Source organism: Muscardinus avellanarius, assembly GCF_963383645.1.
Source record: "Muscardinus avellanarius genome assembly, chromosome: 13".
NCBI classification, from domain to species: Eukaryota; Metazoa; Chordata; class Mammalia; order Rodentia; family Gliridae; genus Muscardinus; species Muscardinus avellanarius.
The window spans coordinates 93943461-93968774 of record NC_137799.1 but is presented as its reverse complement, the minus strand read 5'-3'; the positions used below and the strand labels follow the sequence as shown (position 1 = coordinate 93968774).

At 54.5% G+C, this 25314-nt stretch overlaps 1 protein-coding gene across 1 annotated transcript; it reads right to left on the bottom strand.

The window, feature by feature from the left end:
• Window positions 1-163: 163 nt before the first annotated feature.
• FGD3 (FYVE, RhoGEF and PH domain containing 3) lies at window positions 164-25314 on the bottom strand (the record flags this gene model as incomplete). The annotated part of the gene is made up of 16 exons (XM_080709010.1): window positions 164-415; window positions 808-948; window positions 1763-1903; window positions 4942-5064; window positions 5625-5687; window positions 7355-7462; window positions 7877-7907; window positions 9844-9923; window positions 10911-11003; window positions 11546-11692; window positions 12965-13023; window positions 13629-13767; window positions 18733-18889; window positions 20660-20796; window positions 22054-22143; window positions 24886-25314. 16 exons carry the CDS (start codon window positions 25312-25314, stop codon window positions 164-166), a joined length of 2190 nt encoding a protein of 729 aa, XP_080565136.1.

The window sequence follows — 25314 nt, the reverse complement described above, 5'->3', positions numbered from 1 at the left end:
GCCTCGCTGGGTGCCGCTGGGAGACTGGCTGCTCCTCTCTGGGCCTTGGTTTCCTCCTCTTGGAAGAAGACAGACACCCCCAAACTCTAGGCAGTCCCAGGACTGCTTCAGCCCTTGATGTGGTCTTGACGGTGTTCCCAGGGGCCCAGGGGCGGGGCCCTGCCTATGGAGCAGCTGCTTCCGCTGGGGCTTGAGGCTGCGGGGCACCCGGGCTGTCCTGGGCTGGGTCCCCGCGGGCAGCAGAACTCAGGGCCTCCATCCAGCGCCCCTGCAGCTCCTGGGAAGGGGCGCTCAGGTACCAGGACCGCGGGCCCTGCTGCAGCCGCCACACGTGCCCGGCATCTTGCCCCTCCTCGGGGTTGGCTACACCCACCGTGCAGCCAGAGAGAGGGATGATGTGAGGTGGCCGGCCGTCCTGCAGTGAGGAGAGGATGGTCAGTGGGGCCTCCCAGACAGACTGAGCCGGCCAGGCCCGGGGGCATGTCTGCACAGCCATGGGCGTGGAGGGCGAGTCAGGACAGTCCCGTGACCTGGGCAGAGGGTCGTGCGGCTTCCTGAGCCATACAGACAGGTCCTGCAGCTCCCAACTGCATCAGCCCGGGGACTGTGAATGAAGGTGAGTGGATGCGTTTGCCCCGGGGCCCACCCCTGGCACCCTGGCTCGCTCTGGGGTCCTGGCATCATGGGGTCCCATATCCTGTGAGCAGCCAGCAGAGGGCTGTTCTGGGCAGCTAGAGAAACTGAAGCCCAAGGCCACCCTGTTGAGAGGGTGGGCGGAGGATGGCCAGACCTTCGGTGGGCACACACCTGGCCGCCTCCTCCCAAGTGCAGGACCGGAGGGTGGGATGCCGGGATGGCGGCCCACACGGCGCTCCAGGCTGTATCACCATCCAGCAGCCGCAGGGGGCCGCAGAGCAGACTGGGCTCGGGATCCTCCGTGGGCGGCGTCTGGGGACACAGAGACAGGTGAGGGTGTCCTCGCCTGCAGAGGTTGCTGGCTCCCCTGAGGAGGTGGGGTAGGTCCAGGGCTGCCCTGGGAGGGGATGGCCACAGAGATGGAGGCCCGGGCTTCACCACCGAGACCGTCGACTTCTTAGAGCCAGACCCAGGCCCTGGGTCCCCACAGCCAGGGTGAGGGTGGTCACGAGCTCTGATGGCCCTTGCCCGCCCACACCCCACTAGGCCTCTGGGAGGTGCAGGACAGCACACACAGCACCCAGGATGCCAGGCTCGCTTCCTGCTGAGAACCTCATGGCGTCAAGCAGAGAGGGAGGAAGTGGAGTTTTCTGAAAAACAGTGTTTCTCCTTTTTCGATTTCCTGTGACTGCATTAAAATGGGGACTGTGCCCTTTGGGAAGGAGACACAGGTGTGCACCTATAATCCCAGCACTTGGGAGGCTGAGACAGGATGATCTCAGGGTTGAGGCCAGCCTCAGCAACCTGGCCAGACCCTAGGGAAGGAGCTGGGCGGAGCCCACTGCCTGCCTCCAGCATCCTGCCTGCCCCCCGAGGCAGACCGTGTATCCATCTAGCAGACCTCGAAGCCTAGACTGGGGCAGCTCCACACCGAGCCTCCTGTCGGGGTGGCCAGGAGCGGAGCTGACACTCCAATCTAACTCCTGGGTGAGAAGGGCCCCCAGCCTCAGCCCCTCGGGTCCTGAGCAGCCCGGAGCGGTGGCCTGGGCATTCTACCGCCTGCGCTCTCCACAGCTCCCCCTGGTGGCAGGGCTGTGAACCCCACTGGCGCAGCCCCTGTGCCCACCTCTGCGCTCTGCTTAGGATCCGAGGCAGCCTCGGGGCCGGGGCTCGCAGGGGCCGCTGGCTCTGTCAGGAAACACCCTCTGCAGACCCGGCTCTGTCTGCTGTTCTCCGCCTTGAACTCGGAGCACTTTCCACAGATGACCTGCAAAGCAGATGGTACCTTGATCCGCTTCCACGTTGGCAGAAGAGGGAGGCCCAGCAGCGTGGGAGCGCTCAGGGCTTGCCTTGGGGACGGAGGGGGCCTGGACTGGAAACCCCACCCAAGGCAAAGAGCGGGTGTCCAGGACGGGTCCTCCTGCCTGGACACCCAGAGTCAAGATCTGTGTGCAAGAGAGGACATGAAGGCCACACGTCCGCAGGAAGGCCCCATGCCACTGGACATCACGGACACACAGAGCCGAGCCGCAGGACCGCGGAGCTCCGCTCAGCCATAAGAACAAGGGGCGCCGGCCACAGCACAGGGCCCGGCAGGGCTGACTGAGTCGGCAGTCTCAGAAGGTCAAGGGCCTGGGTTTTCTCTCCTCAGTGGGAGCTGGAGAGAAACCAGGAAACCGAAGGGACTTAGGTAAAGGAGGAGAAACCAGCCGGGCGTGGTGGCGCACACTTGTCATCCCCGCGCTTGGGAAGCAGAGACAGGAGGACTGCGCAGGTTCGAAGCCAGCCGCGCTGGCTTAAGAGACCCTGTTTCCAAATAAAAATGTGAAATAGGTCTGGGAGTGTAGCCCAGAGGTAGAAGGGCTTCCAGGAACCCCAGTACCACAAAAAGAAAAAAAAAAAAAAGGAGGAGAAACCAGTGAGCAACGGAGGGAGTTTAGGAGACTTGCTGAAGGAAACAGCTCCAAGAATGTTGTGTTCGTACAAACTTATCAGCACCAAACACAGCAGCCTGCGTGGCGGGGGAGGAAGGAGGCAGGGAGCCGGGACGCTCACCAGGTGCTGTGTGCACCTGTGTCCCCACCTCGCTGAACCTCATACTTGAAAGAAATCCATAAAGAGAAACAATCTCACACTCTTTAGGATGGCTATCATTTAAAAACCCAGGAAAGAGCTGGGTGTGGTGGTGCGCCCCTGTGATCCTAGTACTCGGGAGGCTGAGACAGAAAGATTACAGGTTCAAGGACAGCGGCTCACCCAGGGCCTCTCTAACTTAGAGATCCTGTTTCAGAGTGAAAAATAAATAAGGCAGAGGTGTAGCTCAGAGGTAGAATGCCCCTGGGTTCAACCTCCGGTATATCACAGCAAACAAACGGAGAAACAAACAAAACCTCCAGAAAATAGCCAGTCATGGTGGCGCATCCTTATAATCTCAGCTACTGAGGAGGCTGAAGCAGGAGGATCACAGATTTGAGGCCAGCCTCAGCAACTTATCAAGCCCCTCAGTAACTCAGTGAGAACTTGTTTCAAGATTAAAAAAAAAAAAATAACCGGGCGTGGTGGCGCACACTTATAATCCCAGCATTCAGGAGGCTGAAATCAGAGGATCGCGGTTTGCAGACAGCCTCAGCTACTAAGTGACGCCCTCCTCAACTTAGTGAGACCCTGTTTCAAAATAAAGAATAAAAAATTGGGCAGGGGGTATAGCTTAGAGGTCGAATGCCTCTCGGTTCCATCCCCAGACCCGCAAAAATAAAAAAAATTAAAAATAGAAGATAAAAGATATATAAAATAGGGTTGGGGGTGTAGCTCAGAGGTAGAATGCCCCTGGGTTCAATCCCCAGCACTGCACACATACACAAAGTTAAACAGAATTACCACATAGCCCACCACTGTCCCTTGTGGGCGTGTACTCAAAAGAACTGGAAGCCGGATCTTAGGAGACGTGTGTACAGCCAGGTGTGACTAAGGTGCGGGTCGCCGAGGGCCCGCTGATGGACTGCACTCACGGGTGGCGGCACAGGGATCGGGCCACGAGAGGCCCTCGGTTCCCCCGCAGGCCCTCTGCTCCTTAGGGCTGCAGAGGTCCCACACGTTGCCCCGCCTCTCCGCTGCCTCAGGCTCCCTCCCTCTGCTCCGTCCTCCCACCACCGGGGGTCTCTGCTCTCCCCTTTCAGAGCCCCCCCCCCTTTCGCAGTCCCTGGGAGGACACCCAACGCAGGGCTGATATGGACTCAGCCCCTGCAGCTCTTGTGACACGGGCCTCCTCTGCAGAGATGCCATCCCTCCTGGACCATCTCCCAGGCCCCCCAGATCCGTCTATCCTGGGAAACCCAGCAATCACCTCTGCCTCCCAGTATCCGCGCACCTGAGCACAGCCAGCTGAGCCCTCTCCGTGCTCCGCATCCGCGGGCTGGCCGGGGCGGCCCTCATGCCTCTCACGTCCTACCCCATTCCCTCCTCACGAGAGACAGCAGCCTCCAGCCGCCTCCCATCTGCTCCCCATCCCAGAAGCCATCGCTCCGCTGCCTTTCCTGGCTTCTCCAAGCCCATGTGCAGCCACCCTGCGCTCCCCAGAATCACCCATCCAGCTCCCGGCCACCCACTCCTCCACCCGCCCACCGGCATCTGTACTGTCCGTCCATGCCTCTCCTTAACCACGCATCCGTCCATCCGTCCATCCAGCCACTCACCACCTGTCCACCCCTCCATCCACCCACCCAAGACCCATTCATTTATTCCTCCCTCCCCTCAGCCCTGGCCACTATGGCAAGGTTCTATGTAAACGTGTGGTAAGGCGCAGCGGTGCAGACACGGTCGTGGGCGTCCTTTGAGAAACGATCCTTAGGGAAGCCCTGTGGTGAGGTCCACTTGCTAACGTGGAAACCATTTTAATCTCTTAACCTAAAAACATCGGAATCATCCGTTTCTTCCTCATGGGTACTTTTTCCCCGTGTGGTACTGAGGATTAAACCCAGGGGTGCTCGACCACTGAGCTATACCCCCAGATCTTTATTTTTTTTCTGTTTTTGAGACAGGATCTCGCTAGTTGTTGAGGGTCTCGCTAAGTGGCTGAGGCTGTTCTCGAACCTGCGATCCTCTTGTCTCAGCCTCTCAGGCACTGGGATGTCAGCGGTGCACCACCCCGCCTGGTCATCAGAGATACGTTCATAGAGAGGATTAAGAAAGACTCAAAGCTCCATCCCAGAAGCAAGGGCTTTGGAGGTGTGTGGGGGTGGAGAGGTGCCCGGGCACTCAGAGACAGCCCCTTACTGGCCCCCCAGACCTTCCTCGATCCCCACTCACCGCCCCGCACAGTTTGCAGTGGTGCCTCCTCTTGGTGATGGAGTTGAAGGACTCTCCGCAGCCCTTACAGCTGGGCCTCTCCTTGTCACGCCTGGTCTTCGAGGACAATCTTCTGGGCTCGAGCTACAACGAGACAACGGCTTCCATCAGCTGCAAAGCACAGAGAGCCCTTCCCCACTGGAGCGTGGAGGCGCAGTTCCTGATCCAGCAACTGACACCGTGTAAGCGTGGACAGCGTGAGCTGCAGTCCAGTACTTGGGAGGCTGAGATGGGATCGCAGGTTCGAGACCAGGCTCAGCCATAAAGTATGGCTGGGGGTGTCACCCAGAGGTAAGATGCCCTGGACACTGCAGTGGGAAATGGGGTAAAGGGTCAAACCGGCCAGCCCCCCTTCCCAGCACCTCACAGGACACAGTGGAGGAGACCTTTATGTCTGGACCAACTTGGTCAATGACTGTGTCTGGTGTGGGGGAAACGGTGTGCACTATGGTGAGTGGGCGTCCAGGGAATGAATGGGCTCCCGTGCTGCACAGGGCGGCCTGGCCAGAGCTCCCTGGTGCCATCTGTCCTCAAGCCAGACACCTGCCTTGCACACCCAGGCCCTGAACAAAGAGAGTGAGGGCAAGGAGGCTGCTCCCCACTACCCTGCCCTCTGGGTGCCCTGCTCAGGGTGGGTCACTTACCCCCGTGGCTCCCCCGCTGCCGTCAGTCACCACCGTGGGCTCCGCGGCACTAGTGCTTAGCAACTGAAAGGAAAAGAGGCCAGGAGCAAGGTGACTCTGATCAGGGCCATGGGGGCAAGGCCGGCAGCAGCCCTCCCGCACTTCTGGCTCAAGACCTATCAGGAGGAATTGGACACGAACCAACCAAGGCCCAGATCTATAGCCGGGCATGGTAGCGCACGCCTGTGATCCTAGCACTTGGGAAGCTGAGACAGGAGGATCGCAGGTTCAAGGCCAACCTCGCAACTTAGCAAGACCCTCTGCAACTTAGTGAGACCCTGTTTCAAAATAAAAATTAAGCCAGGTGTGGTGGCGCACGCTTGTAATCCCAGCATTCGGGAGGCTGAGACCTGGAGGATCGCGATTCACGGACAGCCTCAGCTACTTAGGGAGGCCCTCAGCAACTCAGTGAGACCCAGTTTTCAAAATAAAGAATAAAACATAGGGCAAGGGGTGTAGCTCAGAGGTCAAATGCCCCTGGGTTCCATCCCCAGACCCGCAAATAAATAAATAAATAAATAAATAAATAAATAAATAAATAAATAAAATTAAATAGGAATGGGGGTGTAGCTCAGAGGCAGAATGCCCTGGAGTTATGTGCCTAGCAACACACACACACACACACACACACACACACACACACACACACACATGCCAGGCACAGTGGTGCATGCCTGTAATCTCAGTACTTAGGAGGGTCACAGTTTCGAGGGCAGCCTCCGCCACACAGCAAGACTCTCAGCAGCCGAGCAAGATCTTGTTTCAAAACCAAAAATAAAAATGGTGCTCGGCTGTAGCCTGGAGATAGGATGCCCCTAGAGTTTAAAAAAAATGCAGATGGGCAGCACCCGTGCCAGGCCGCCAACAGCTCCCTGATCTCCCGCCAGGGAAACTGAGGCAGGATGGCAGTGCTTGCCTGAGGCCCCAGTTCAGGGTCAACTCTGAACCTGGGAGGTAACCCAGGGACACTCATTGAACCCAGTCTTTCCACAGGGTAAAAAGGTCTCAAACTCGGCCTTTCAGGTTCCTCCCAGCTAGAATGCTTCTGATCTGGGGAAAAAGAGAGAGAGAGAGAGAGAGAGACAGACAGACAGACAGACTGGGGGTATAACTCAGAGGTAGAATGCCTCTGGGTTCAGTCCCTGTACCAAAAACAAAAACAAAAACAGGGTACTAAATGACACAGTCTGGCAAATACTGTGCTCTCGGGGCGCTCCCTCCCTGGCTTGGCCCCTAGCTGAAGGCCTCACGCAACCAGCCATTCCCAGGGCGCTGGCAGGGGCCTCCGGGCCCACCCTGATCCGGAGTCGCACCCTGAGGAGCACCTGCACTGCCCGCTTTCTTTTCCTCCTCCCCTCCTCCTCCTGCACCCCAGAGCATGAGGACATTTGGGGAGAAAATACAATTTCATAGTTACAGGATGACCTAGGCCGTGGAGGGGCGGCAGGGCAGGGGGGGCTTTCTCCCTGCGATGTCATCCATCGGCCGGCGCTGCGCCTCGGGAGACTGGGCTTCACAGGACCAGCTGAGGCCCTTGGGTGCGCAGGGCCAGTGTGAGCGTGGGAGGGGCGCTCCGTCCACATGGGCACCGGCCCAGCGGCTGCTCATCTGATTTCCTGCTGGACGTGGCCCGGCTCCCTGGCAGGCAGGCGGCCATCTCCCATCCCTCTCTGACCATGCTGCTGACTCACGGGCGAGTCTGGAGAGAGGCCAGCGGCCTCGTCCTGGCTGCAGGAGCCGCTGAAGGCCCTGAAGGTCTCGCTTTTCAGCTTGTGACTCTCGATGGTGTCCCGGATGACCTGACAGCAAAGCCACGGGGCGTCAGCGAGCTCGGGGGCGCTGCCGTGTGGGGCGTGCCCACCTCTGTCCTCAAGGACCAGGGCCGGTGTCCACTTGCTTAGGCCTTTGGCCATGCATCAACAACCTGGAACCTCCCTGGAAGCCACCCAGACCAAGGAGACCTGCTGCAGAGAGAGGACACGCGTCCCAGCCCGCCATGGCTACTGTTGGGGAGGGGCAAACAAGTAGATGGCCTGAGGGCGGTGGCACCTTAAGGTGCCCGTGAAGGCACACGGTGGCCGCCGCCCCACTTGGAAGCAGAGAGGCAATGTGGCGGTGTGGGGACGGCCCCCTCCCGCTCCGTTCCAACAGGAAGTGTCCGTCCTACTCAATAGCCTGGGGGTACGGTTACTTCAAAACTTTAGGTGCCTCACCTGAATCCACTCTTTCTTCTCTTCTTCTGTCCTGTAAGAATAAAAGAGCGCTTTACTAATCGGTCTCGGGTGCTGAGCATGGGCCTCCAGCCACCTCGACGCTCAGCTGTCTTGTCAATGCAACTGAGGGCTCGGAAGTCTGGCCCCAAGGGCTGGAGACACTCGCGGCCAGGTGGAGCCAGGCTTGCAAGGCAAACACCAACACCTCGCGGCCACAGGGCACGACTGGAAAGCTCCCCGCTCACGGGGGCACGCGGAGGCCAGGTTCCCCGCACGCTGAGAGTAAGTCTGGCCTTCGCGGGTAGTGTGGTAACAGTCACCAACATTCAGAGTGGACACACCACACTCAGATGTCAGGAGTGGATCTGACGGGACAGTGACATGTGTGCACCAGGACCTAAGTATGAGGACACTCTTGTCACACCGTGGAAGCTAGACCCAGGGGAACCAGGTCCCCGTCATGGGAACTGGCTAATGGGTATAAAGGAGAATCATGCTGCTTTAGGACCTGGTGTCAGGCTACAGGATGAGTCCTAAAAAATTAAGTGAAATAGCAGGGGATGATGGTGCATGCCCGTAATCCCACAAATAAGGAGGCTGAGGCAGGAGGATCGAAGGTTTGAGGCCACTGCAGGACAAAACAACTTAAGGGGATGCTCTTTCAAGATAAAAATCTAAAGAGCTGGGGTGTAGTTCAGAGGTAGAATGCCTCTCTCTCTCTCTCCTCCCTCCCCCTCTCTCACACACACACACACACACACACAGTAAAAAAAAAAGGAAGACGCACAACTGACTATCCAGTAATAGCCATTTGTGATTATTTTTGTGTGTGCATGTGTTATCAGCATTTTACCTCTGAGCTACAGCCCCAGCCCCCTTTATTATTTTTTTTTAATTTTGAACCAGGTCTCACTAGATTGCTGAGTCTCGCTACACTGGGGAAGTTGTTCTTGAACCTGTGATGTGCCTGTCTCAGCCTCCCGAGTCCTTAGATTAGCTGTGTATACCACCCATCTGTGACTTGAAAAGTAGTTAAGTGGCCGGGCGTGGTGGTGCACGCTTGTAATCCCAGCCTTTGGGAGGCTGAGACAGGAGGATCATAGTTCAAGGACAGCCTCAGCTACTTAGGGAGGCCCTTTGCAACTCAGTGAGTCCCCGTTTCAAAATAAAAAATAAAAACTAGGACTAGGGGTGTAGCTCGGAGGTTGAATGCCCCTGGGTTCCATCCTCAGTGCCACAAAAAATAAAATAATAAAAGTAGATAAGTGTGTGTGAGTGTGTGTGTTATACATACATACACACACACACACACACACACACACACACACATAATGAAAAGAAATCTCTGGAATAGGATACTTAAGAGATGGTTAAGAATGTTGGTCAGGCTTGGGAAACAGAAGGTGGGCAGAAGCTCAATTTTCATTGACCTCCCCTTAATATTGTAAAATACTGAACTGTGAATAGATTAATAAATAAAAACTGATGGCGTTTGAAAAGACACCATCAAAGCCGGGCGTAGTGGCACACACTTGTAATCCCAGCACTTGGGAGGCTGAGACAGGAGGATCACGGTTCGCGGCCAGCCTCAGCTACTTAGTGAGGCCCTTTGCAACTTAGTGAGACCCTGTTTCAAAATAATGAATAAAAAATAGGACTGGAGGTGTAGCTCAGAGGTAGAATGTCCCTGGGTTCCATCCCCAGTAAAGGAGGAGGAGGAGGAGGAGGAGGAGGAGGAGGAGGAGGAGGAGGAGGAGGAGGAGGAAGAGGAAGAAGAAGAAGAAGAGGAAGAGGAAGAGGAAGAGGAAGAAGAAGAAGAAGAAGAAGAAGAAGAAGAAGAAGAAGAAGAAGAAGAAGAAGAAAGGAAAAGGGAAAGAAAGAAAATAAAATAAAAGGACATCATCCGCTAGCATGTGGGGTCCGAGACATTTGCATAGCAGCAGACACTCGCCAGGCCAGCGCCATACCGAGTCTGAAGCTCCAGGGACCTTTTTCTTCCAGTTAGGATGAACGTATGTGCTGTGTTTGGCTTGGCAACATCCTGTACCTGCAGGAACCAGAAGACAAAACAAAACAGGAAGAAACACAGGCCAGTCATTGTAGCCAGACCTTAAAAACAGCCTCATAGTTTTTTTTGCGGTACTGGGGATGGAACTCAAGGGCATTCCACCTCCGAGTGACACCCCCGGCCTGATTTTTATTCTTATTTTTTGGGTACTGTGGATGTAACCAACACCCCCAGCCTTATTTTTTAAATTTTATTTTTTATTATTTATTTATTTATTTATTTATTTATTTACTTATTTATTTATTTTGGTGGTACTGGGGTTCCTGGAAGCCCTTCTACCTCCGGGCTACACTCCCAGACCTATTTTTACATTTTTATTTGGAAACAGGGTCTCCTAAGCCAGCGCGCGCGGCTGGCTTCGAACCTACGCGATCCTCCTGTCTCTGCCTCCCAAGCGCGGGGATTACAAGCGTGCGCCACCACGCCCGGCTTAATTTTTATTTTGAAACAGGGTCTCACTGATTTGCAAAGGGCCTCGCTAAGTGACTGAGGCTGCCCACAAACCGCAATCCTCATATTTCAGCCTCTCAAATGCTGGAATTACAAGTGTGCACCACCACGCCCAGCTTGGGAATGGTTTCTTCTAACCATAAGAAAAGGGCTTTTCTAGCCGGCCTGGTGGCACAGCTCCTAAAGCTGCTGGGGAGGGAGAGCTCGGGGCCAGGACGGGGCAGGGCCAGCAGGCCCGTGGCCCGACCCAAATTCATCCCTTCCATGGTAGCGTCACTTTTTGGTCTGTAGATGGGACTGAGTCCCAGACTCACATGCACCCGCCCACTGCCACTCCTGCAGCCCCAAGGCTGTGCACCTTGGTTTCCTAACAGGTGGCCCGAGCCAGAGAGGGAGGAGTCCTGCCCACTAGCCCAGGACGCCAGGACCCAGCTGGCATTTGGCAACCAAGTCACAGATAGATTCGGCGGCCAGTCCCCATCCTGTTTCATGCCTCTCGGGGGAGGGCTCACCCACCTGGAGAGCAGAGATGTCCATTTTCTCCCTGACGCTGAACTTTTGGCCCATGAGCCGCAGTTTGGGCACACAGTAAAGGACCATGCTGTTGAACTGCAAGAGGGGAACAGAAGAGAGCACGGTTAGGGCTCCAGGGCTGGCTCTCAGGGACCCTGGGGAGGTTTCCTGTAAGGTCATAAAGTAAAGATAGACTGGGAGCAGGGCTGGGATGTAGCTCCGTGATTGAGTGCTCATGTAGGGTGCATGAGGCCCTGGGGATGATGAGGAGGAGCTGGAGTAAGAGGAAAAGAGACAAGGGAAGAATTGCATCCCTCCCTGCTACGCTGCCCGGTGCCTGGACAGGCTCTGGGCTGTCGTTCCCTCCCGACTGCTCCTCTGCGCTAAGTCAGACTCTGGTTCCGGGATAGCTAGAGTCCACATTCTGCTGGCTGCCGAGACTGCTCAGTTCCAAGAAGAGGTAGAAGAAGGAGAACAGAGATGTTGAATTAAAAATGGCTGCGGCAAATGGGGCGGAGCCACTGACAAAAGATGGTGTCTGGGACCCAACAGGGGAGGCCACGGAAGAGCCCTGCCAGCTCCACCAAGGCCCGAGGGGGCTGCCGGGAGCTCCGTGGCTGGGCTGGCAGCGGGCTCACCAGGAAGAGGTGGCGGTCCTGGGCCGTGCCATTCTTGGCCGACAGCTTCTGGATGTGGCCCTCCTTGATCAGCTCGTTGGCAGGGTTGACGATGTCCTCCTCCCCACCCAGCTGCTCGTACACCTCAAGGAGCTTGTGCATTTTTTCCTGCAAGAGACCTGGGGCTCAGGAAGATGCAGGGCCAAGGGACCCAAAGGCCAGCAGGGGCTGCTGGAGACCTAAAGGTGAGCAGAGCCTTTCTGCTCAACCTGGAAGGGAATGAGCCTGCTGCTGATGGGATGGGGGACATGTGAGTTGGGTATTAAAGGACGAATTGGAGTTCATCATGCAGAAAATAATAATAAATAGCTATCTGCATTGCCATCTGCTAGGTGCCGTTCTACACGTGGTCTGTGTTTCTACTCATTTAATTCTGACACCAACTCTGTGAGGTGGGTACCAATATTAACCCACTTTGCAGACAAGGAAACTGAGGCACGAAAAGGTCAGTTTAGTGACCATGATCCAGACTACAGCAGCTCACATGTCACCTTTCCCAGGCCATGGTGACCGGGTGGGTGGTCACGTGGCCAGTGGCACCCTGTGTGATGGGATGGGGTCGGCAGCTCACCGGCCCAGCACAGGGTAGAGCCTTGGAGACCCTGAGGATATCGGCACCATCTGGGCCTGGGCCTGCTGGGCTCGGCAGCCCCAGTCCTTGGTGAGGGAGCTCAGCCTACACACTCAGAGCAGGCAGCTGCATCTGCATGGAGAAACAGGTGTGCAGGTGACACAGCAGAGGGTGTGGGGGCAGCAGAGGGACAGACACCGCGGGACTAAGGTGCGCGCTGCGGGTCACCTGGGGTGAAGGTGCACACTGCGGGGTCAACTGGGGGTGAAGGTGCACACTGCAGGGTCACCTGGGGGTGAAGGTGCGCACTGCGGGGTCAACTGGGGTGAAGGTGCACACTGCGGGGTCAACTGGGGGTGAAGGTGCGCACTGCAGGGTCACCTGGGGGTGAAGGTGCGCACTGCGGGGTCAACTGGGGTGAAGGTGCGCACTGCGGGGTCAACTGGGGTGAAGTGCACACTGCGGGGTCAACTGGGGGTGAAGGTGCGCACTGTGGGGTCACCTGGGGTGAAGGTTCGCACTGTGGGGTCACCTGGGGTGAAGGTGCGCACTTCGGGGTCACCTGGGGTGAAGGTGCGCACTTCGGGGTCACCTGGGGATGGGGTGAAGGTGCACACTGTGGGGTCAACTGGGGGTGAAGGTGCACACTGCGGGGTCACCTGGGGTGAAGGTGCGCACTGCGGGTCACCTGGGGGTGAAGGTGCGCACTGCGGGTCACCTGGGGTGATTGTGTACACTGCGGGTCACCTGGGGAGTGAACCCGTGTGTTGATGCAGCCCCCGCCTCTCATCCCCAAGCCCCTGGCTCACCATCTTCTGAATGGCAGCATTGGAGTGGTTGGCAGCTGTGGAGATGAGCTCCAGGGACCCTGCGGGGTGAGCTTGTCAGCGGGGTGCTCATGATCCGCACCCCAAACATAGCATAGCGTAGCGCTCCCTGTGTCTGTGGGCAGGTCCTGCCTCGTGCGCAGGTGTTCCTGAGCCTGGGCGCCCACCCCATTCGCTGGGGCTGGCTGGGCCAGCACCAGCTGGGACCCCGCTCCGCTGGGCACACTGCCGGGCACTGCCGCGGCCTCTGGACTGCAGTGCCACCCTCAGGGCCTGGGCCCAGGTCTGGGCGCCGGGCCGCCGTTGGTGACATAATCTGCAGAGTCAACACCCCTCACACGTGTGGCGGGGAGGTTTTCCCTCAGACACTAAGCCACGTCCAGAGCTGCTGGGGCTCCGTGTCCATCCTCTCCGCGCGGCTCTGCTCTCTGGGTCTTTCTTCCTCTGTCTCTGTCTTTCCCCGTGTGGCCCTGTCTCTCCTCCTCTCTCTGTTTCTGTTCCCTTCCTCCCTCCCTCCCGTCTCTTGTCTTTCTGATTCTGTCTCTTCTCTCTACCTCTCTCTGTCTGTCTCCATCACCCAGCCCGGTGCTCCCAGCAGGTGCCTCTGGGCTGGGAGGACCCCTGGGCTTTGCGCCCCTCCACTCACTCTGCGCGTCCTTCCGGTCCGGGGCGTCCCCGGGGAGCCTCTTCAGATAGTCCCGGAGCAGCAGCTCGTAGCGGGGGACCCTCTGCACGGGCTCCAGCATGTGATGCTGGAGCGTCAGGTTCCCACACACCTCCTGCTTCTGCAGGGACAGAGGGCGGTGTGGGGCACCCTGGGCGGGACACGCCCTTCAAGACCTGACCGCGATCTACACGTGGGGAAACTGAGGCTCGGAGGGTGATGGCGCGAGGGCAGGAAGCTCCTGACCCCAGCTCATTCTCCACACAATCCTCTTTGGAGAAAATAAATACCGGGTACTGCTGATGGCTGAACACAGCCGCCTACCTCTGTGCCCTACTTGGGGTTCCTCCCCAGGCATCTTGTCTCCCCCTCCCCTGGTGATGCTTCCTGAGCAGTGCATTTGGCTAGGAGCCCCCTCCCCCGCTTCTGCCACAACCACGTGCCTCCCCCTCATGAACTAGAGAGCCTCAGCCAGGGCCACCCGCCTCGAGGCCCAGAATAAGACGACTTCCAGGTCAGATCCCAGTGGGATAGAAGGGAGAAAAGAAGTATGTAGCCAGCCACAATGGCACAAGCCTGTACTCCCAGTTTTAGGGAGGCTGAGATGGAAGAATCTCAGGTTTGAGGCCAGACTCAGCAACAAAGCAGGATCCTCAGAAACTTAGCAAGTCCCTGTTTTAAAAAAAATTTTTTTAAAGGGCTAGGGGTGTAGCTTGAGGTTGAATGGCCCTGGGTCCAATCTTTAGTACCAAAGAAAGGGGAAGGAAGGAAGGAAGGAAGGAAAGGAGGGAGGGAGGGAGGGAGAAGGAAAACATAACTTTAATATGAAAGCCTGTGTCAAAATCCCCCAGTACCCTGAGTTCCCAGGCAGACCTGTTATTCTCAGACCTCTGAGGAATTTCTGTTTTTACTGACTGCCCTGACTATCCTGACAGGGGTTCCTAGTGATCAGACAACAGAGGCCACACAATATGCCAAGTGGGATTAGCCAGTCTCCGAAAGTAATTGCTCCTATGTTTTCTCGCTTTGTGGAAACGAGAGAGAAAATCGGAAACTTAAGGAACTTTAATGAGTCGCTGAAAGGGGTCGGGGAGGGAGGGAGGGAGTGAGGGAGGGCGGGCTGGCCAAGCGGGAGGAGGGGAGCCAGGGGCCACGCGGAGACAGCGAGCTGTGTGGGGCTGTGCAGCACACACTGGACCTCACTGTGCTGTACACCTGCAAGGCCCTGAGAAAAGAATAAACAAAATAAAGTCTATGGGGGAAAAAGCTACAGAAAAACGACCAGGTACCATATCGCAAATTCACCCACTTTACAAAATGCCTTGAACTGTTACTTATCCAAAAAAAGAAAGAAGGAAAGAAGGAAGGAAGGAAGGAAGGAAGGAAGGAAAGAAAGAAAGAAAGAAAGAAAGAAAGAAAGAAAGAAAGAAAGAAAGAGGGTTAAGCAGGAGAGATTATCTGTTAGTCAAAGGTCACACAAAAGAGCGTCTCCTTGGCACATCACCCATCCCTGAAGAGTCATAACAAGAGAGAAGAGCCGGGCGTGGTGGCGCACGCTTGTAATCCCCGCGCTGGGGAGGCTGAGACAGGAGGATCACACAGGTTCGAAGCCAGCTTCAACTACTTAGTGAGGCTCTCAGCAACTTAGTGAGACCCTGTTTCCAAATGAAGTATAAACTAGGCCTGGGAGTATAGCCCAGAGGTAGAAAAGCCCCTGGGTTCCACCCCCAGTAGCACAAAAACAAAAACCAAAAACCAAGAGCGAAACCTACTGGGCAGAAAGTGAAGGCCATCAGGACGACAAACATGACCCAAGCGCCCCAGATCTTCTGTGACCACCGGACAGACCGACAGACTGATGTCGTCCCCACAGACCTCCTCCTGCGGCCCCTCACAAAAGTCTCCTATCAGAGAGGAGCCCTGTCCCCCAAGTGTGCCTCTCACTCTGGAGCTGGCCTGTACTCTTCCTGAACGTGTTTCTTGCTTTCCTGAATGAATCCCTGTCTCTGACCGGCTCCTGCTAAAATTCTTTCCTGTCAAATAAGCCAAGGACACGCCCGTCAGTCCCGGATCGCCTTCCCTTCGCTCCCCTCCTTGGTTTCTCAACCTTTCTCCCACAAGATGAGCGCTAATGCCTCCAATACACCAGGCCTGGGAACACCCTGTTTGCAACCTTCATGGGAATAATTGTTTCAGGAGAAAATCAAGGGATGACAAGGAACTCAATACTCGCCTCGTCTCAAGGATCTCACTATAGAAAACTCAGTAACAGAAAGAAAAAAATATTTAATTTCATGGGGCGTGGTGGTGCCTGCCTGTGATCCCAGTACTTGGGAGGATGAGACAGAAGGATCGCAGGTCTGAAGCCAGCCTCAGCAACTTAGTGAGAACCTTGGCAACTTAGTGAGACCCTTATTTCAAAATAAAAATAAAAACCAGACATGGTGGTGCACACCTGTAATCCCAGTCCTTGGGAAGCTGATACAGGTTCATGAGACCCTGTTTCAAAATAAAAAAAACAAAATGGGGCTGGGGATGTAGCTCAGAGGTAGAACACCCCTGGGTTCAATCCCTAGTACCACTAAATAAATAAGTACATAAATAAATAAATAGGTCTCGGGGTGTAGCTCAGAGGTAGAATGTTTCTGAGCTCAATCCACACTAGAAGAAGAAAAAGAAGGAGAAGGAGAAGACAGTCCATTCCAGGGAAACTCGTGCACAGCAAACCAGGCAAACTCGCAGGCAAACAGCAAACCCAGCCAAGAGACAGTCAGTCTATGGGTAACTGGGCTGGTCTCCTAGAGAGAACAAGAGCAGAGGCCCCTTTGAGGCGAGAGGACATGAACTCCACGATGAACAGTGTGTGGTCTTGGGTTGGGTGATGGATCAGAAAAAAGGAAAAGAGAGAGAGAGAGCATCACTGGGACAGCTGGTGACATTCAGGGCTGGCCTTTGAGTGGATCGAGCTATGCCAGCGGGGCTGAAGTCTGACTGTGACCCCGTGGGTGGGCGCGAGGATAATGTTCTGATTCTCACTTAGCGATAAAGGGCTATTTCGTCATGTGTGTGTGTTTTAAGAGAATGGTACATGGGATGAAATCTCATTGGTTAGTAACAGTTTGTCGTTTGAGACTTTTTAAAAACAGAAGTTTAAGTAATTTAAAATACTCATGGAAGGCCGGGCGTGGTGGTGCACGCTTGTAATCCCAGCATTCCGGAGGTGGAGACAGGAGGATCACAGTTCATGGACAGCCTCAGGTACTAGTGAGGCTCTTTGCAACTCCATGAGACCCTGTTTTAAAAATAAAAAAGACTAGCCAGGCGTGGTGGTGCATGCTTGTAATCCCCATGCTTGGGAGGCGAGACAGGAGGATCGCGCAGGTTCGAAGCCAGCCTTGCTGGCTTAAGAGACCCTGTTTCCAAATAAAATATAAAATAGGTCTGGGAGTATATCCCTAAGGTAGAAGGGCTTCCAGGAACCCCAATACCACCAAAAAAAAAAATTAAAATAAAAAAAAATAAAAAGACTAAGCCAGGTGTGGTGATGCATGCTTGTAATCCCAGGATTTGTGAGGCTGAGATAGGAGGACCACACAGGTTCGAAGCCAGCCTCAGCTACTGAGTGAGGCTCTCAGCACCTTAGTGAGACCCTGTTTTCAAATATAGTATAAAATAGGTCTGGGAGTATAGCCAGGAGGTAGAAAAGCCCCTGGGTTCCACCTCCGATATCACAATAAATAAATAAATAAATAAATAAATAAATAAATAAATAGAGCTGGGGGTGTAGCTTGGAGGTACAATGCCCCTTGGTTCCATCCCCGGTACCGAGAAATAAAATAATAAAATACTTCTTGGAGCCAGATATGGTAGCACATGCCTATAATTCCAGTATTTAGGAGGCTGAGACAGAAAGATCACAGGTTTGAGGATAACCTTGGCAACTTAGTGAGCACCTCCATCTCCTATGGAGACCCTGCTTCAAAACAAAAAATAAAAAGGGCTGGCTGGGCGTGGTGGCGCACACTTGTGATCCCAGCATCCCGGAGGCTGAGACTGGAGGATCACGGTTTGCAGACAGCCTCAGCTACTTAGTGAGGCCCTTCGCAACTCAGTGAGACCCGGTTTCAAAATAAAGAATAAAAAATAGGGCAGGGGGTGTAGCTCGGAGGTCAAATGTCCCTGGGTTCCATCTCCAGACCCGCAAAAAAATAAAAATAAAAATAAATTTTAAACAAGGGCTAAAGAGTGTAGCACAAAGGTAGAACACCCCTGGGGTTAATCCCCAGTACCACCAACAACAACTTTGTACTGAAAAAAAGGGAAGGTCCAGAAGCCATGGGAATTCGGAGGTATTAACGGGTCTCATCCATTCCCCAGTTCTCAGCCTTGGTCTGAGCACTTTTGGGTGGAGATGTGTGGCTACCCTGGGCACTGTGAGACACTCCTGTCTTCCTCCCATTAGATACCAGGAGCGATATCAGCATCTATGAACTCGGCTCAGGCCCTGGGGACAAATCGCCCTTGAGAGTGGCCAGACCCCGCTGAGTCTGAGGAGCAGGAGGAGCGGACCCTTCCCATGGCCTCTCTGGTCAGGGTATGGGAACCTGCCGGTCAGCAGCCAGACTGCAGCGTGGCCATGCCTACCAGCAACTGTCTCCAGGCAGATGCCAGCCAATGCAGTTATTGGGGTGCAGCTGTCCGGCACGCCAATCCTGAAAGGGTCTTATCGCTAAGGGGAGCGGGACCCAAGAAGTTGTTCTGCCTGTACATGGAGGCTGGTAGCCTGTGCCAGTCTGGCACCTGTCTCGCCTCTCAAGAAGAAGCACCTGCTTTTATTTTTGGTCCTACGGATGGAACCCAGGGTAATCTGCCTCCCAGCCACACCCCAACCCTTCTTATTGTGAAACGGAGTCTCACTAAGTTGCAGGGGGCCTCGCAAGCTCAGCAAGGCTGACCGCGCACCTGTGATCCTCCAGTCTCAGCCTCCCAAGTCCAGGGATCACAGGCGTGCACCACCACACCTATTTAAAAGCACACTTGGCCCCCTGCGCCTGGAGGACGTGCGCGCACACTCCCAGCCACCTACCTGGATGCTGTGGACGACGTCCTTGAAAGGTGGCGAGCGCTGGCTCCACGTGCTCACCAGCCCCACGGCCCGGTCGAAGTTCTTGACGTACTCTCCATACATCTTGAGGAATGGAGCCAGCTTCTGCAGGATGTCCCCAAGCCGGGGCTTCGAGTCCCTTCGTGGAAGAGCAAGGTCATCAGAAAAACAGCCAGGCACCGGTGTAACTCCACAGGTCAGTGGGCAGGAACTCCCTGGGGCCACAGGGCAGCCACGGGCAGTGGCCTGAACCCCCTGCTGTGTGGTAGGGCTGCACGGGCCGCCATGTCGGACCTGCTTCCTCCCACGTGTCTTGGAGGGCAGAAAATGGTGTGCCACCCTTGGGATCCCAGTACTCAGGAGGCTGAGACAGGAGGATCCGGGTTCGCGGCCAGCCTCAGCTACTTAGTGGGGCCCTCCGCAACTCGGTGAGACCCTGTTTCAAAGTAAAGAATGAAAAAATAGGGCTGGGGTGTAGCTCAGAGGTAGAATGCCCCAGGTTCAATTTCCAGTACCGCAAAAAGAAGAAAGAAAAAATAAGAGAAAGGAAAGACAGAAAGACAGAAAGACAGAAAGAGAAAGGAAGGAAGGAAGGAAGGAAGGAAGGAAGGAAGGAAGGAAGAAAGAAAGAAAGAAAGAAAGAAAGAAAGAAAGAAAGAAAGAGTGAGCCACTGGAGATGTCGGGAGAGGGTGTCCAGGAACCTCCTCAGTAGTGCAGGCCAGCGCCATGCACAGGAGTGATGACCACAGTTACCAAGGACCAATCAGGTGCCGGGTCACCCTCTCAAGGGCGCACAGGCTAGACAGGATGGCTTATCCAGGTCTGCGGGAATCATGGGAAAGGTACTCTGCAGCGTTCCGAGAGAGAACTCACTGGACAGGCTTTGCAAACCCTTGTTGGAGATTTACCTTAAGTAAATGATCACAGAGAAAGAAAAGCAAGCCTCAGACTCAGAGCCAGCCTGGGTCTCCCATGAGGCCCTGCAGCTTGGGGAGGGTGGGTGAGCGGTTGGACCCCTGCACCATCGGCACGAAAGGAGCCCAGGAGGCTGCATAGCATCCGCGGGCTCGCAGTCTCGAGCCTGGAAGGAGAAACCTGTCCCTGCCTGGCATGGGCTTCGTCGGCCACACTCAGCCCTGGCCGTCCGGCGGCACAGTACAACCTGCACTGCCTCGTCCTTCTGAACGCTCACAACGCCCCACGCTGAGCCCCAGCGGAACGAGCCCCCAGCCCCGCCCTGGCCCTGGGCTCAGGACACACCAAGAAGGATCCAGGCCTGCGAGGAGGCAGATGGCAAGGCCCGTGCCAAGCTTCATGGCTCCCAGAAGGGGGACACTGCCTGTCATTTCCCTCCTTTCCTCCCTTCCTCCCTCCCTTCCTTCCTTCCTTCCTTCTTTTTACTTTTTTGTCCTGGGGATTGAACTCAGGCGCATTCTACTTCCAAGCTACACCCCTTTCTTTTATTCTTTATTTTTGAAACGGTCTCATGACTTTGCAAAGGGCCTCACTAAGTAGCTGGGGCCGAAAACCTGCGATCCTCCTGTCTCAGCCTCCCAAGTACCAGCATTACAAGTGTGTGCCGCCACCATGCCCGGCGGCCTCCTTCTTTTTTAAAGCAGGATAAGGGTACATGCTAGAAGGGAAAATAAAACCAGCCAGCACTATCTGTTTGCTGTTTGGCGTTTTGGACACCAAGCCTCATTTAAATCCCAAAGTTCTTGGAACAGGAGTTAAAACCCTCTTGCTTTTCAGCACCTCAGGCTTGGAGATGCCAAGCGGCCAATAAGGAAGGGTGGGCTGGGACCCTGGGTGGTAGGGTGGCACCCAGGCCTCCTGGACACCCCCCTTGCCCCGGGTGACTGCCTGGCCTCCAGACGTGGACACCAGATTGAGGGCCACGGGACTCACCATTCCTCTGTGATCCGCCTCTGCAGCTCAGGCAGCAGGAACTGGCCGTGGAAGCGGTAGATGGAGGAGATGTTGGAGAAGATGCCGGTGGTGACTTCTGGGGGGATTCCCGCCTCCGCCAGCCTGGTGCAGAAAACCTGGGCACAAAGGCACCCACATCAGCCACTGAGTGGGGTCCCTCAGGGACGCTTCACTGAGGCGCCTGCACAGCGGTGCTTGGGCAGCGACACCACCTTGTGTTTTCTTTTTTATTTTCTTTCTTTCTTTCTCTCTCTTTTCTTTCTTTCTCCTTTTTTTCTTTCTTCTTTCTTTCTTTCTTTCTTTCTTTCTTTCTTTCTTTCTTTCTTTCTTTCTCTCTTTCTTTCTTTCCTACTGGAGAGTGAACCCAGGGGCATTCTACCTCTAAACGACACCCCAGCCCTATTTTATTATTATCACTTTTTAATTTTTATTTTGAGACAGGGTCTTACTACATTGCTGAGGGCCTTACCAAGTTGCTGAGGCTGGCCATCCACCCGTGACCCTTCACTGGGATCTCGAGTATGTGCCACCACGCCCGGCTTTGTGTTCTTAATGAATGCTAGTGTGATTGCCCTCCCTGGTCATTAGACTGTCTTTCTGGTTCAGAAAGCCTCGTGATCTTATTCATGGCCGAGGACTGTGAGTGAGCAGGACAGTTCCTGGGGAAGAGGAAAGACATTTTTCTTCTTCCTCCTTTCCTGAGAAATTTAAAGTCACAAGCCAGGCATGATGGGGCTAGTAATCTCAGCACGAGGCAGTCCTGTAAGCCCAGTACATGGAAGGTGGAGACAGGAGGATTGCAGATTCAAAGCCAACTCTGCTTCAAAATAAAATATAAAAGGGGCTGAGGGCATAGCTCAGAGGCAGAATACCCCTGGGTTCAATCTTCAGTGTGAAAAGAAGGAAGGGAGGGAGGGAGGGAGGGAGGGAGGGAGGGAGGGAGGGAGGAAGGAAGGAAGGAAGGAAGGAAGGAAGGTCACTGCATGCAGTAGCGCAAACCTGTAATCCCAGCACTTGGAAGGCTGAGACAGGTGGATCGCAGGTCCAAGGCCAGCCAAAGCAACTTAGCAAGGTCCTGTCTCAAAAGAAGAAATAAAAAGGTCTGGGGATGTAGCTTAGGGATATAGTGTCCCTGAGTTCAGTTCCCAGTACGAGAGAGAGAGAGAGAGAGAAAGAGAGAGAGAGAGAGAGAGAGAGAGAGAGAGAGAGAGAGAGAGAACGAACATATTTCTAGGCCAGACTTAAATTTGCCTGAGCTTTTTAGTATTTAAGTCACTCATGCCCAACCAGAGCTAAGGGATGGGGAGTCTGTCCCTGACGCTGCCTGCTGGAATCCTGCATGTGGAGGAAGGGGGCCCCTGGCTGTGGCTTACCTGGTCCAGCAGGTGCAGCCGCCGCACGTAGGTCTCCTCGGTGTGCAGAAGCTCCTGGGCGATGTGCAGCAGCTTCTGGCAGTCAGAGCACTGTGGAGGGAGAGACGGGAGCAGCTCAGCTGGGGAAGACAGCCCTGGTCACGGCTGCCCGCTCTGTGCCAGGGGGACCAAGGGCCAGGGAGGGCAGAGCGCCCAGTTCTCAAAGACAGTATTTCCAGGGAACTTCTGGAAAAGCACAATCGTTTCTGCCAATCCCCAAAAGTGGGAGGATTGAAGAAGAGACAATTCATGAAGCAGCAGTATATGAAATATTGCTGTCAATCTCGCTAACATGTGCACGGAGGAAGGAGCGGGGAGTGGGGTGAGATGGGAAAATCCACCACGTGTTATGTGCATGCACGTCTGTATCACCGTGAGTTAGTTTCACTATGATGTGTAAATACAGTGCACTGGCAAACATTTAAAAAAAAAACGAATTAAACAACCGGACAGATCAATAAGGAAAAGAGGACTTGAATAACTTTACAGGGAATGGTACCCAAACAGCAAATGTAGGAAACTCTACCCAACAGCATAACATGCATCATTCTCAGGTGTACAGGGAACGTTCTTCAGGACGACCACCACATTAGTATAAAATAAATCAACAAATATAAGAAGACTGAAATTACATAAATTAGCTTTTTCAGTCACAATGGAATGAAACCAGAAAACGACAACACAGTGAGAATCCACAGATGTGTGCAAATTAGGTAGGACACTTTTAAACAATAGACGGGTAAGAGAAGTCCCAAGATAAATTAAAAAATGCATTGAGGTGAACTCATAACCTCCTTGGGGAGCGCAGCAAAAGCAGTGCTAAAAGGAAAATTGATAGCTGTCACATTAGGGAAGGAGAGAGAGCTCCCTGTTTTGAAACAAGGATCGGGTCTTGCTAAGTTGCTGAGGCTGACCTCAGACCTCCTGTGTCTGCCTCTCAAGTACTGGATTGCAGGCATGCGCCACCATGCTCATGCGAGAGAGAGAGAGAGAGAGAGAGAGAGAGAGAGAGAGAGAGAGAGAAGTGGGGAGAGAAAGGGAGAAGGAGGAGAGAGACAGAGAAGGAGAGAGAGGATTCAGGTAACTAAAATCAGAAACATAAGAGAGAACATTACCATCAGTACCATAGAAACAAAAAGATTTTACGCGAATACCATGAATAAGTATATGTCAACAAATTGTACCATCTAAAAGAAATAAAATGCCAACAAATTGTACCATCTAAAAGAAATAAAATACATGTTTAGAAACACATTATCTCTAAGGACAAAATCATGAAGAAATAGAAAATTTGGAAAGATCAATAATGAATAAGGGCATTAAATTAGTAATCAACTATTTCTCAACAAAGAAATTTGTCCAGAGCCAGATGGCATCACTGGTTAATTCTACCAGTTAAAGAATAGCCTAGCACTAGACTGCCTCACCCCACACTTACCAAGTGCAAAAACTCAAGGTGCTAAGCATCTAAGGCTAATAGAGCCTCAACTATTTTACTAAATCTTGAAGGACATAACCTTTATTTGTGTATACGTGTGTGTGTGTGTGTGTGTGTGTGTGTGTGTGTGTGTTATTGATGATTGAACCCAGGAGCATTCTACCTCTGAGTGACACCCCCAGCCCTATATTTATTTCTTATTTTGAAACAGGGTCTCTTTAGGTTGATGAGAATTTCACTGCTTGCTGAGGCTGTCCTTGCCTATAATCCTTCTATGTCACCTTCCCAAGTATACGGAATACAGGCATGCACCACCATGCCTGGCTGGACACCCTCTTTTAGAAACACAAAGAGAAGCCGGGTGTGGTGGTACACACTTTTGATCCCAGCACTTGGGAGGCTGAGACAGGAGGATCGCACAGGTTCGAAGCCAGCCTCAGCTACTTAGTGAGGCTCTCAGCAACTTAGTGAGACCCTGTTTCCAAATAAAGTATAAAATAGGCCTGGGAGGATAGCCCGGAGGTAGAAAAGCCCCTGGGTTGTTCCATCCCCAGTACCACACACACACACACACACACACACACACACACACACACACACCACAAAGGGATGGGTGCAGTAGTGCCACCTATAATATCAATAAGTAAGTGGCTGAGATGGGAGGATCGCAGGTTCGAGGCCAATCTCAGCAACTTAAGTAAGACCCTCAGTAACTTGGCAAGACCTGTTTGAAAATGAAGAATAAAAAGGGCTGGGGTGTAGCTCAGAGGTAGAATGCCCCTGGGGTCATCTCCAGTGCCACAAGGCATAGAAGGATGGCATAGATTCTGCCTAAGGGAAACTCCTCTCTTGGACACTGGCCGAGCCGCCGTGCATTGGCGAGCCGGCCACCAGCTGTCCCCCTTCACGGCCCTGCCATGCGCCCCGCAGCGCCGCGGTGGCAGCTTCACGCCTGACCGGGCAGCTTCTTGGTTCCCTCGCTGTCCCGAGATCTGGGCAATTTCAGGGCTGCTGAAATATTTCCTTAGTCTTTCCGCGACACCTTGCCTTTGTTATTTCCAACTTTCCTCCTGCTAGTTCCTTGTGGTCAGAGCCCGGGCAGACCCCAGGCTTTCCGTGCCTCAGTTTCCCCATTTAGGGAATGGGTGGTCCCCCTGAGGCCGTTTCCACAAGCTCACGGCGTGGGCAGCACCACCAGTGAAACCGAGCCTCCGCCCTCCTGGGGGAGCATGCGCCATGCGAGCTTGGGATGGAGGCCTGGCCCAGCCTCCCCCAGACCCCCTCCCAGGGGGCTCCCATGTCTGGAGCAAGTGTGTATGCCTCAGACCTGAGAAAGTGTGGCTGCACCCACCTACCTGGGCCGGCCCAGCGTCCTCACCCGCCCTCGGGGGGCCGCTCTCCATGGCAGCTTCTTTGCCTGGGTTGCTGTTGGTCTCCTCCTGGAGGGCATCCCGCGGGGCCTCAGGGAGAAGCCCCAGCATGGTGGGGCCCGGGGAGGCCTCGCTGCCCTCCTCGCAGGGGAAGCTGTCTCCGGCCACACTGGACGACGGGCTGTCGATCCCACTGTCCCGGTTGGGGATCTTCATGGCACCGCTTGGCTCTCCCAAGGGACGAGTGTCTGGGGTGCCATCCCTCGCTGCAGCCAGGCTGCCGGGGTCCCCTTGGTGGGCAGCGGGCCCGATGGGAAGCTCTCGCAGCTTCCTGGGGGAGGAGCCGCCAGGCCCAGCACGGGGCACCCCAAGGTCGGCAACAGCTTCTGAGGGGGACCCCTTGCCCAATTCCAT